At 47.9% G+C, this 12954-nt stretch overlaps 1 protein-coding gene across 1 annotated transcript; it reads right to left on the bottom strand.

Moving 5' to 3' along the window:
* Nucleotides 1–2797: 2797 nt before the first annotated feature.
* LOC124480260 (voltage-dependent L-type calcium channel subunit beta-4-like) lies at nucleotides 2798–12011 on the bottom strand. The gene is made up of 15 exons (XM_047039384.1): nucleotides 11973–12011; nucleotides 9324–9374; nucleotides 8374–8493; nucleotides 7813–7935; nucleotides 7549–7670; nucleotides 7308–7360; nucleotides 6848–6867; nucleotides 6474–6554; nucleotides 5201–5259; nucleotides 4965–5065; nucleotides 4604–4755; nucleotides 4350–4445; nucleotides 3932–4102; nucleotides 3799–3849; nucleotides 2798–3250 (listed from the first exon to the last, which is right to left on the bottom strand). Exons 1-14 carry the CDS (start codon nucleotides 12009–12011, stop codon nucleotides 3820–3822), a joined length of 1218 nt encoding a protein of 405 aa, XP_046895340.1. The 3' UTR covers nucleotides 2798–3250; nucleotides 3799–3819.
* Nucleotides 12012–12954: the final 943 nt, after the last annotated feature.

The following is a 12954-nucleotide window of genomic DNA, read 5'->3' as shown; positions in this document are numbered from 1 at the left end:
TCGCCCTGTACTGAGACACAACAAACCTTTTCAGGCGAAACAAAAGCAGACAGATGTAAACACAGCTAAAATGCTTTGTTTATTGATTCACCTTTTTATTTTCCATTGTGTGCTACAGGGAACAGACAGATTCTGGCCACACGCTTTTGGTACAGAAGGGTTGGCTGTTTGTACACTATTCTAGAGCCATGGGACATGTGGACATCGTAATCATACTGAACACCCTGTTCTGCATTGGAGGTGGGCACAGCATTAGATTAAGTGCATTTATTGCATTGTAAAGCAAACATAGAAATCATAGTAGTGCAATTTGACCCAGTCCTTGACAGAAGTGGGTTGTTGATAGTCTCAGCTACCGTTAGCCAATGCTCAACTTTGTATTGCATACAGAATTTAGGTTATGTCAGAGAAAAAGACAAATCAAAACCAAACGATAGGTGTTTGAAATAAAAGAGTGCTTTGGAATTTTCGAAAGATTTGATCCTCTATTTTCTTGTATTTTTAGTTGTAGGAATGACCTGCGAGAAAGAGTGTTCTGCACGAAGGGGCTGCTGTTGACTGGATGGACGAGTTGCAGCTTAGATGTGTCACATCCTGTGGTACTGTTACACAGACTTCTTAAGCCTTGCACAGGCACTCTGAACCGCTAAGGATTGTCCATGTAAGCAGTAAGGGAAATAGTCCCAACTCATATGTGCTGCATATTAAGAAGAGAGAGAGAAAATACACATTTGTAAGGGAACACATGCGGTCTGAGGCTTCAACACTTCTTATCTGGTAGAACGTCTTTCAGACCTTCTGTCAGTGTTTGTCGATTTTATGCAGCTTGATACTACTAAGGAAGAGCAGAGCATTACATATACAGTATATACAAAGAATCATAATAATACATGGGATTATTACACAATATACAAATTAAATTAAAAAAAAACTTTTCGAATATGAACTGAAATATGGTGTGAAAAGCCTTTCTAATGGCAGAGAAAAGATGTCATGCACACATACTTTGAATGATTAACTGTGACGTGATGGTTGAATTCTTGTATAGTTTCACACAGTGTAGAATTACACCAGAGAATGATTTACATTGCTGACACAGTCACTAGTGTGTGTGTGTGTGTGTGTGTGGCAGGGGAGGGGGGCTCACTCACTGTCAAGCAGTGGTCTTTGACATATCAGGAATATTTAAAACAGGCTGAATAATTTCCAGCAATTGGAAGTCCATTTTTCTAATGTTTGCATAACACTGTCTACAAATGACCAACATATAAGGCTGATCTACATTGAAGATGGAAGGTCATATGGTCTATTTACCTATATTATTGTACTCCTACTTCTATCAGTTCCATTTCTTGTATGCATGATAAAACAGGTGCATGTAATGCACATATATGACCACTAGATATCACTCTCCCCACCAACAAGAACTGTGTCCGCAAGAAGCTCATTTTTAAAGAGAGTGCAGTATATTGAATCACTTATTCCAAGAGCGCTGTTTCAGTCATTAAACTAGTGATGCAAAAATAAACCTATGTAGCTGTCTTTCAGATTGTCAGTTTAAACACACAGTTTGTGTGTGTCTATTTGTGCTTGTGTGAGTTGGATTATGCGTGTATGTGTTTGTGTATGTGTGTGTCTGTTGGTGTATGGTCACCTGACTTTGTTGGACCTTTATAGACAGAATAATAGTGGAAGTAAGGGCTTGACAGTTATATCATGGAATGTATTCATGACCAGAGACAGGAGGCTGTTTAGTAATGTAAGGCATGCAACAAATACATTCTCGATTATGTGGATTTTGTTTTTGGAGTGTGTGTGTGTGTGTGTGTTAGTGAGTGTGTGTGTGTGTGGAGCATGCTTTTCTACCCTGTCTATTCAGTTCATACACCACCGAGTCTCTCTCACATTGTCAGATAATCAGGGCTAACAAACGATTATTAAAGCATCTGTAAGGAAGATAATTGCTTGGGTCAACATTTGGAGTTTTTTAATTGCATGTGCCAGATGTGCAAGTTAACTGTATCTCCAGTGAAAAACCAGGAACCTAAACAGACACTTCCTGTGTTTCTAGCCACTCCGTTTGCTGCATTTCAACTTTGTGCTGTTAAGGGTTGTGCTGTCACTACACTGCCATCCTGTCTGTGGCATTTGGAGTGCTTGCTGATACATTCAAGGACATGATTACAATAACTAACAAAGCAAGTTTGTGCTTTCATGCATGTTTGAGTCTTCAGAAGATGGATCAAATCGAGCTTGGTAGATAACTGTGCAAAAATACCTAACAAAAATGTTTAGGGACAAAAACAAACTCCCCAAAACATTGAGCAAGCAATAAAAAGAACAAGCTGTAGTAGAAGAGAAGACGATGGTGTTCCTCTGGGGTCTGGACACCCATATAAATAGTGCTGACCACTCTGCTACCCCCCAGTGGACCATTCAGCAAACATTTGGTTGCTTGTAGGATTTGATCTCACAGAGAATTGCGGTGAAGGAAGACTTTGTACCAATACTTCAGGTCGTGTGTGATTTTCTTTCCGCTTTCAATTTGGGGATCAGGAAATGATGGGCAGGAAGCTACACATTGGTATTCTGATTTTGTTTTGTTGTTGTTGTTGTTTGGTTGGCAAAGGCTGCCGCGCTACAGTCAGAGCCTTGTGAAACGCTGGGTTCCTGGCAGGGTGGGGCGGGTCTCACCGTAGTGCTGGAACAGTCCATCTGTGGTCAGGGGGGGCCAGCCCTTAACGGACACACATGGAATGGTGCAACAGTATTGGTCAGAGTTAGGGGAGGGGGGGGGGGGGTCTTGGTGCTGACAGAGGAGGTAGGGGATGAGGGTGGTAAGAGGGGGCAGGCTGGTGGTCGCTACGCTGGCTGAGTTCTAACCAGTAGGCGCGCTGCAGCAGGAAGCAGCCCTGAGACGTGGTGTGGAGGGGGAGCAGAGGGACCTCTGGCAGGGTAAGACGCCCTGGGATTTCTTTACTGGTGATGGTGGATCTTTGTTCTTTTCAGCCGTCCAACTCAACCGCATACTGTTCCCCCCACCCCCCTCTTTCTCTCTCCCAGGCTGTGGGTATTCTCTCCCTCTCTCCCCCCCCTTCGCTCCTCGGCTTCCTGGGGAACAGACAGGGCGTGGCCTGTGTGGAGATGGTGGCAAGGCCCACTGAGATGAGGGCCTAGTGACCTCTGGTGACCCCTGTTGACCCATGGTCCCCTGTGCACTGACCCCCGGTCAATAGCAAGGGCGCTGATCCTGCAGGGAGAAGGGAGGGGGGACATGTTATAAGGTAACACCAATGAAAGTGGTGAGAGGAAGGGGGAGGACGGGGATTAGGGTCAGATTGTCAAGAGAGACTTTCCATTCACAATGCCTTGTGGGTGTTTCAAAGCCAGACTTCTCCTCTGCTACCTATAGGTAGTCATTTGGCGGTAGTCCACGAGCAATCCCAATCCAGGTGCAGTGTTTACAGAATTAGCTACCCATAATGCACTGCTGCCTCTCACTGTTTGTCAATTTACAATTTTGCTCACAGAACCTTATGGTTCAATACATTGGATAACATTGGATAAACACACAGAGACTGATCACTTTTGAAAGGGATTCAATAGCGTGGTCACATTCACCTTGCTATTTCCAATAATTACAGCAAAATTCAAACCCAGTAGGCCTATACTTGACAATTTGAGTCCAGTCAGTGGATATTTTTAGAACCATTATTTTATATGTTTTGTGTAAAAGCAAGTGTGCACCACTTGGGAAAGAAAAGAAAAAGGAGCAAACCAACTTGAGAGCGAACTCACCCAGGTGTGTGGCAGCAGGGATCACTCGATGAGTTCCTGAGTCTCAGAGAACTGTCAGTGTAGAAACAAAGCTCAGATGAGTGGGCGCTCCTGATCCCTACGCAGCTGTGGACCACTCTGAATTAGCACTCACCTGCTGACTGGAGTTTGCAGAGGGTGGGGTGACCACGCTTTGGTCCAATAAGGGGTTGAGGGGGGCGGAGCAGGGCAGGTGAGTGGCGCGCCAGTATATATCTAGATATTCAGCCAGGTGTTCACAGGCATCCTCAAGCTGGTTCTCATCTAGAATGACATCAAACATCTCCTGGCGGAGAGCAGAGCAGGCACACGGTCACAACAAATGACCAAAAATTGCACAAGTTACATCGCATGAAAATAACTAAATACATACAAATGGTGACGATAACCAGTCACCAAAGAGCAACACACGGAGTGACCTTAAAACAAGGAGCAGATTGTTCAACATTCATGTCCTCGATATGAAGCAATGGGTCCTGACATCAATGCCCTTAAATGGTCAGTGTTTCTCCCACTGTAGGGATGGTACATACTGGGGGACACTGGGCCAGTTTGTCTCCAGCCATCATCTGGACGTTCAAGTGCTTGCTTTGAGACTTCCCTCGAGATTTGACGAGCCTGTGAAGAACCTGTGTGTGTGTGTATGTGAGAGAGAGAGAGTGAGAAAGTGAGAGAGAGACAAAGTGCCATTTAGACAAGATGAGGAGGAAAGACATCAGCATCCTCTGTATGTGTGTGAGTGTGTGTGAGTGTGTGTGTGTGAGTGTGTGTGTGTCTGCACACGCACTTTTGGCGAGGACACCTTCACGTAGACGATGATGGGGGCCAGGGAGGTCTTGAGGAGCTGGGCAGGGTGGTTGATAGTGTCTGCGTCCAGCACTACCAGCTGGAGGGTCTTAGCCAACTCAAAGATCCTCTCTATCTCACTCTGAACCTCAGCTAGGAATGAGGGGAGAGAGAGAGAGAGAGAGAGAGAGAGAGAGAGAGAGAGAGAGAGCGAGCGAGCGAGAGAGAGAGAAAGAGAGAGGAGAGAGAGAGACAGGGAGATTAATCATTTAGAAGAACCTTAGTACCTATTTCATCTCGGACGACTGCACTGACAGGATGGTTTCCTAAACGTTCTCTATGAAGAAGCTCATGCAGCTCACCCAGGCTGGAGCGCGTGTTGGACCTCTCCATGATGGCTTTCTTGTTCAGCAGCGACCGTTTGGCCAGGGACAGGTCGGCCGTGACCCTCGTGATGGAGATCCTACAGAGAGGGCATTCACCAGTTTACCACTCATTACCACTCAGTCAGAACGCCGCCAGGTGCACGCGTGGTGTCACAGTCAAAGCATGCTCAGGGCCCTGCGAAGTGGCCGTGACTGGCATCTCCCGTACTCACCTCCCATCGAACCTGTGCTTGAGGAAGTCAAACAGGGCTTTCTGCATCATGTCTGTCACCTAGGATGGGAGATGGAAACCATGTTAGACAGACTTCACAAGTCTCCCTCTCTCCGCTCGTTCCTTTTCTCTTCACTCTTGGTCCCTCCCTCGCAAGCCTGTCAAAAATCACACTATTGTTGCTACGTAAAACAGAAAAAAGCTATGCTCCTTCCTATCTTGAGGTTCTAAAGTGCCATCTGTGGCCTGTTCTTTACAGTATTCTGGGCATATATTTAGTGTATATACAGTGTATATTTACACTATCTAGGTAGGGTGAGTTATTCTCCACAGAGGGCATGAGTTAATATAACTGGAAATGGCAGCGTGTCTTAAATAGAGATGAGCACTGCAGAGGATGACGTAGAAAGAGAAACCTTGAGTGTGTGTGTGTGTGTGTGTGCATGTGTGAGAGGCATTCTATTTTCAAGCAGGCCTGAAAAATGGATGTGTTGTGAAATAATAATAATGATAAAACCAGCAGTGCAGCTGCTGTCCCACTCTCTGAGAGAGAGAGAGAAAGAGAGAGAGAGAGAGAGAGAGAGAGAGAGAGAGAGAGAGAGAGAGAGAAAGATGGAGGGACAGGGAGCGGAAGAAAGAGTGAATTGTGAAAGGACAGTAAAAAAAACATTGAACAAAAAAGAAGGAAAATGTAAAAGAATTATAAAAATGATAATGCAAAATTCTCAAAAATAAAAGGAAACGAGAGAGAGAGAGAGAGAGAAATGAGGGAATAAGCAAAGGAGATCGAAGGGAGGGAAAGAGCTGACGTACACCACTGGAGCATCCCCAAAGCACATCAGCAGAGCGATGCATAAATATTTCACACACACAAAACAAGCGGCATGACACACAGCCTCGTCGCTCACAGAGGAGGAGGGGGAGGTAGAGAAGAGAGGACATGGTGAACAGAGAAAGATACAGAGAGATTTCATTTCATTATCAGTCAGTCTGCAGGTTGGTTTATCAAGCTAATGCTAATGCTAATTTCAGTCCATCTTTTATAACATATTCTATTATTATTCTATGGGATATTGTACCGGGAAAGTATACAAAAATAGAGTTCAAAATTCCATCTTCCATCAGAGCAAAGACATCTGATTCCTAATCTGTGTGTATGTGTAATATGATCTGGCAAGGTTTGGGATTTTTTTGCATGTGTTCTAATGGTGTAATGATTGGTTAGCGTGTGTGTGTTGGGGGGGGATGTCACCCTATCGACCGGCCCCTCTCACCTCATAGCCTTTCAGGGAGGGGCCCACCAGCACCACGGGCCGCATGGAAGGCACCACATCATACGGCGGCAAGTGCTCCGTCTGCAAAGACGCAAAGAACAACATGGTGACCGTCACACGGACGCACCGCCAGAGCAGCAGCACACACACGCTGGCAAGAACACACCCCGACCGCGCCCCACGCACACACACACATCAAGTGCACCCCGCGCCAGGTCTGGGAGGCTAGCCTTCCACCAGAGTGATGCAATGAGACGATAACTCTGTGTGCTTCTGAGGCTTGTGTTTGAGGAGAGAATGCTAGTTATTCTCTCTGTGTCCATGCCTGTCTTTGGTCCACATGCAGACCTGAGAAACTGCAAACACACACTTACCTGCTTCTGCTTCTGTTTGGCTTTCAAAAACAAGAGAAGATATGTTTTAGCGAGAGATGGCGGCTAAGGCTAATGAAGTGGTAAAGGATGGGTTTCCAAAGATTTACTCGGTCAATGATCATCATATTGAGACGCTTTCCTTTCAGTGTGAGCATGCTGTCTGACACCGTAGATGGGGTCATTCTTGTGGTGGGGCATGTAGACTGGAGGTACATTCTGTTGGTAGTAGTTACTCCTCACCACCATGGTGTAGAAGAAGGCCTGAGGTGACCATTCAGGATCAAGTCCTGAGTAACTGATAACCGATCCAGTCCAACATTAGCTCCCCTTATCACCTGACTCATAGCATCCCAGACAAGTACCAAAGACTGAATCCTATTGGTCGTCAGGATCAGGGATTGGCCGCCCCTAGAGCTAGACACAGGACAGACGGCTCTTGGCCACACCCCCTGCTATTCACCTGAAGGTGGTGGTGTGGATCTCCAGCCGCCGGACGAGGCGTTCCCAGCCTTCCTGCGGGACACCATGACATGACAACAACAACAAAGAGATGAGAGTTGCTAATAGTATATTGACACACCTTTACCATTAGGAGGGTGGGAGGGAGGTGGGGGTGGGGGATGGTTGTGGAAAGGGAGGGTCAAGAAGTGAGGGACCCTCCATTAGAAATGGAGGGCGAGGGTGTGAGAGTGAACTCTGACCTCTGTGCCTGTTTCTGCTCCTGCTTGATTCTCATGGCCTCCAGTTTCACAGGGCTGGGGATGAAGGTTATGTCGGCTCCCTCCTTCACCAGCCGTCCAATCCACCAGTCATTGCTGAATTTCTACACGGGAGAGAGAACCAATGCGCTCGCTGCAGCTCATAACACACGGCCAAATAGTGAATCAGTGCTCCAAGGGCTTTCGTACCTAACTTATGGAAAAGAGCTTTGAAGAAGCTTGGAAGAGGGGTCTAACGTAGCTCACCTCCTTTATGTGTAGAAAGTCTTTGGTTTCAAAGTTGATGGCAGCACCTTGGACGGGACAGTCCTCATCGAGCGCCCCACAGTAACTCACGTTGGTCTTCACTGCAAAAGCTACCGGTTTGGACTGCGCAGAAACACCGGCAAATTTTATCAAATTGTTAACCAAAAACATCGATACGAATTTTGGATTCAATTCAAATGTTCGACGTTTCCAGCTTTTTGGTCAGTGCTGATTACAGGGTGTGATTTTTTACTCATATTTAAAGACACATAGGTAAATACTACTCCAACGCTATCTTAAACAAAGTTTAAAAGGACAAGTACTGAAAGGTTACGTTCAGCTGGTCCTCAGGACCCACTGTCCTGTATGTTTTAAATGCTCCCCCTTTCCAGCACACCTCCGTACTTGATCAGGCTTCTACAGAGCTTGATCAGGACCCATGCATTTGAAAAAGGAGCAGGGAAACGTCTAAGACATACAGGACAGTGGGCTCTGAGGACCGAGGTTGGAGACTCCAGGCTTGGAGGACACGGGGCTGACTCTGACAATGTGCCAGCTGACCTTGGCCCTCTCCAGCTGCAGCTGAGCCTGGCGCTCGGCTTCACGCCGAGACGCCTCCTGGTCTTCCTCCAGGGACAGGTCGGTATCCGAAGGTCTACTCGTGTAGGAATCGGCTGAACCCTGGACAGAGGAGAGGAGAGGTGGAGAAAGAAGGGAGGGGGATATGGCGACGGGGTTGGGGGTAATGGTGCAACGGGAGAGAGAAAAGGCGAGGAAAGAGAAGACATCAGCACAGCCTGCACCCACAGAGAAACTGAAGATAGACTAGGCCCACCACAAAAGAACATCGCCGTCTTCTTGGGAAAAATGCTAGCACACGTCAAGTCCACAAAACTCCCATAGATTGCAAATCCCCTCCATGTTTTGGTCCTCCAACCTCTTCCTGGTACCACCAATGACTGCAGAAGTGTGGGACCCGGCTACTATTTAGCTGAATAACCAGTGAGCTGACTACATGGCCGGGTCCATGTTGCAGCTGACTTAGGATTGGTGCTTGCTTTTGCTTTCCAAAGCAGCCCTCCCAGAGGAGCCTGTGCGTGAGCACTGCAACAACATACCAAGTACCAGCTAGCTGGCGAACGCATCTCAGCTCCTGTACTGAGCCCAAGAAACCCCCAAAGGTCAGCCCGCGAGGTATTCTATCGGGGTTTGCAGCAGATGCTCAGAATGTACTTTACACGCAACACAGAGCCTGACTCCGTCAGCGGTGCCTGTTCTGTGCCTCTGTCGTCATTAATCACAGCAATAACTTTGCGTGCAGCCCGCCCCGACGCTGTTGTCAAAGACATCGAAAGCTACAGTTCAGCGTGACGAGAATTGATGAGCAAGAGTAGCGCGTTACTCTTCCCCTCACCTTCTCGCACTCGCCGGACAGTGTCAGTCCCACACACGTGTCCACACACATACCCACAGACGCTGTCGATGTGCCCTGAAGCCCTTCACGCACTCACCAGTCCCCCTGGTCGTCTCTCTCCGTCCCTGCTGGGTGCAGGCAGGGCTTCCTGGGAAGGAAGGACACCTCGCACACCAGACGGATACACCCACACAGGGCTGCCAAATATAGCTCAATAACAACAGCAGCCCTCCCCTCTCCTCTCCCTCTCCTCTCTTCCTCCCTTTCCCTTTTTTCACCTGGCTCCCGTATCCACCCCCCTTCCCTTAATCCCATAAATGTTACATTTTCTTTGCGCCATGATTCCTGTTGAGCTGCCTGACTGCACCGTTTGTGCGTGTGCATGTGTGTGTGTATGTGTGTGTACGTGTGTGTGTGTGTGTATCATTTAAATATCAAAGAGCGCCAGAGGGGAGCTAGCATCTGATGATAACACCACAGGAAGAGACAAAGCATAATTAGCTAGACGCTGGTCCTCTCACTGTCGACCATGGAAATATAATGTCGATGACTGTGTTGAAAATCCTAACATAGGGGTCCAGTGAAAGATGGCGCGTTTTTAGCCGATGCTAAATAGGTAGACTGGCTAAGCTACAGGAGCAGGGATGATTGCACACACAACACAGACATAGCATAGATTTGAGAAACACAAACTTGACGGTGAGAATCCTAGACTAATAACAATATTCCACATTCAGGCAGAGAATCCGTATTAATACGTGTTGCCTTTCATCCCCTTTGAAGTCTTATTGCCTGAACACCTGTCTCATAATGTCACATAAGAAACTGTGGCACAGGGTTTTCTTCTTCTAATAGTGTGTCCGTGTGTGGTGATGAGATGAACAACGTCTTGCTGTCACCTATCCATGTTCCACTGACTCCTAACAGCTCAACTGCCACAAAGACACAGCTGTGACCAGCATGTCTTGTTCCAACCAGAAGAGCTCTGTCTTTGTGTTACCTGATATCTTCCCTGCCTGCTTCACAGTCAGATTCTGCTACTTGGTGCGTGGGTGGAGGGAGGGGGGGGGGGCGGAGGGGGGGACAATGACTGAAGCCCAGATCCTCTTGTAGAAAGCTTATCACTCTCTCTGCACTGAAACTTAGCCCTCACTTGTCAGTGTATGTGGGTGAGTATTCACATTTGAGAAGGCTTCGCCTTCTGGAGTGGTTGAAGTGAAAAGACAAAACAGGCATCTGGGATCAGACACGTTGGCAGTGTGATGCTGTGACTGTGAGAGAGACAAAAAGGATTCTGCCGGAGATCGATTCAAGTGTGGCAGAAATACTTACAATAGCCTGACTACACCATCTGGGAGATGTGGCTGCAAGATCATGTGAAGGGATGAGTGTTCAAGAGCTCGGAGCGAATAAGGAAATAGAAAGACAACGGGAAGAAGACAACAACCACAGAGAAATTGACCGTAACTCATTGTAGAACTTAAAGATAACCAGAAGTACTCCAACCTCTGACCACAAAACACATCCAGGAAATGACCTCACACTTAGACCCTCTAGCATCCAGGAAGTGACCCTACACTGTGACCCTTTAGCCCGGGTGAGGACAAACATTTTGCTGGTACATTAGTGAACATCCCCGCTGTGACCTTTTTATAAAAGAAAGAGGGGCACCTTTGTTTTTTCATGGGGAAAACAAGATGAGCAGCAAATCCTTTTGTGTCACACTGCTTCACCAAGGTGAATGTCTCACCAGTAGAGGGCAGTAGACACATGTTGCAGCTGGTGGATCTCTCTTGCTGAACAGTCTTAGATAATAAAAACAGTTTTCACCAATAACACTGGGAACTGGTGGCCTAATTTAATTTCAGCTGCAACAAATACACCCTCATTTTGTTTACTCACATGCTCAGCATTGCGATCGGAGAGAGATCATTGACAGCATTAGCTTGAAATGCATATTCTGGATGTCACAAAATGCAAAACGTCAACTATTTTGCAGCGACTGAGTAAGCTCCCTAGCTTTAATACCACACAAATGTACCTGAATTCAACACTATTCAATGTTCTGCCTTCCCATTTCCATCAGTCCAAAACCTTTTGGTTTGAGAAGCACAGAACTGAGTCCTGACATTAGTGTGTCTTTGTATGGTTACAGGCATGACATTCAAAGAAAGAGGAAAGAAGACGAGATGGATGAAGGTTTAAACTAAAGACGCCTTGTGCTGGTGGTAATCAACAAATGTACCTCCAACAAGCCGCTGAGAAGCCTGCTGAGGTCCACAGAGACAGAGAGACATAATGTCCTGTGTCCGAGGACGGGAGGATGGGTGGTGGTGGTGGGGTGGTGGAGGGAGGTGAGGGGGGGGGGGGGGGGGGGGTGATGCTGACAGAGTGAGTGAACAAGAATAGACTTCTGCTGAGGCAGTGAGAGAGTACAGGGTACAGGAGGAAACAGCCAGGTAGAAGAGAGAAAGAGAGAGAGAGGTGGAGGAGAGAGAGAGAGCGAGAGAGAGAGAGAAGGCACTGGAGGGGCGAGGTGTCAACAGATAGGACAGGGAGAGAGAGAGAGCCGAGGAGCGAAAGAGAGAGACAGAGAGAGAGGAAGAGAAAGAGTTAGGGAGAGATGGTGGCTCAAAGCGGAAGGGGTAGCAAAGACAGACAGATAAATCGATGGAGAGACAGACACACAGTCATAGAGAGAGGGAGAAATCACGGAGAGAGACCGGCCACGCAAACACAACGGTACCTTGTTAGCGATGAGTCCTGTAGCGCTCGAGTCGGACATGCTTCCACAACTGGCAGCTCTCTCCTCCCCCCCCCATCACATGGAGAGAGCCCTCCCTCAGCCTGCCACAGCGCTCACAGACAGGCAAGAGGGGAGAGAGAACGAGAGAGAACGAGAGAGAGAGACAGAGAGAGAGAGAGAGAGAGAGAGAGAGAGAGAGAGAGAGAGCGAGAGAGAGAGAGAGAGAGAGAGAGAGAGAGAGAGAGAGAGAGAGAGAGAGGAGGCACGCTCGGCCTAAGTGCTCCACACTGACGTTAGCGCGTCGTTTCCAACAAGCCACTTCCTATACAAAATTGATGCCCTGACTGCAGCACCGGCTTCTCAACACACCCTCCTACTGGGGTGGGTTCGCTCCCCCGCTCGGAGCAGAGCCCTCTTCCCGTCATGCAAGACCTCCTTTTGCTCTGGCTGCCATCTGTATCCATCCTTCCGTCCAGCTCCCTCTCTCCTCCCCTCCCCCCCTCTTCCCCCTCTTCTCCAGTTACACAAGAGTCTGCCCAGCCACTCTCTTTCCAAGAGAGACCTCCGCTCTCCTCCCCGGGTGAACGCTGGATCTCCATTTCCTCCCAGGGAGATGCCACTCTCTTCTGCTCCACATAGCCTTCTCCTTTCATGTGGAACCTCCACGCTCTCGCTTCCAGGGCCTCCTGCCTCACAAAGCAACAATTGAGCGCCATGATCACGAACAATCCGCTTAAGACCTCCATCCCCCCCACACACACCCACACACCCAAACCCCCCCTTCCCCACTCTGCAAGACGCCCCGTAGCAGGTTCATGTTGTGTTTACAGATGCAGAAACGCTGAAGCACAGCATCTATAAGATAGAGCAACAACAAAAACGAAACATCTGGTTTGTGAAGCAAGGTGGTTGAGGAACACAACAACACCAGCCAACCCAGAGCTGAAAGCGGCCCTGACAGATCTCGGCCAAACCGATGCTG

The sequence above is a fragment of the Hypomesus transpacificus genome, chromosome 18, assembly GCF_021917145.1.
Source record: "Hypomesus transpacificus isolate Combined female chromosome 18, fHypTra1, whole genome shotgun sequence".
NCBI classification, from domain to species: domain Eukaryota; kingdom Metazoa; phylum Chordata; class Actinopteri; order Osmeriformes; family Osmeridae; genus Hypomesus; species Hypomesus transpacificus.
The sequence above is the reverse complement of the archived record's forward strand: the minus strand, read 5'-3'. Positions and strand labels throughout refer to the sequence as shown.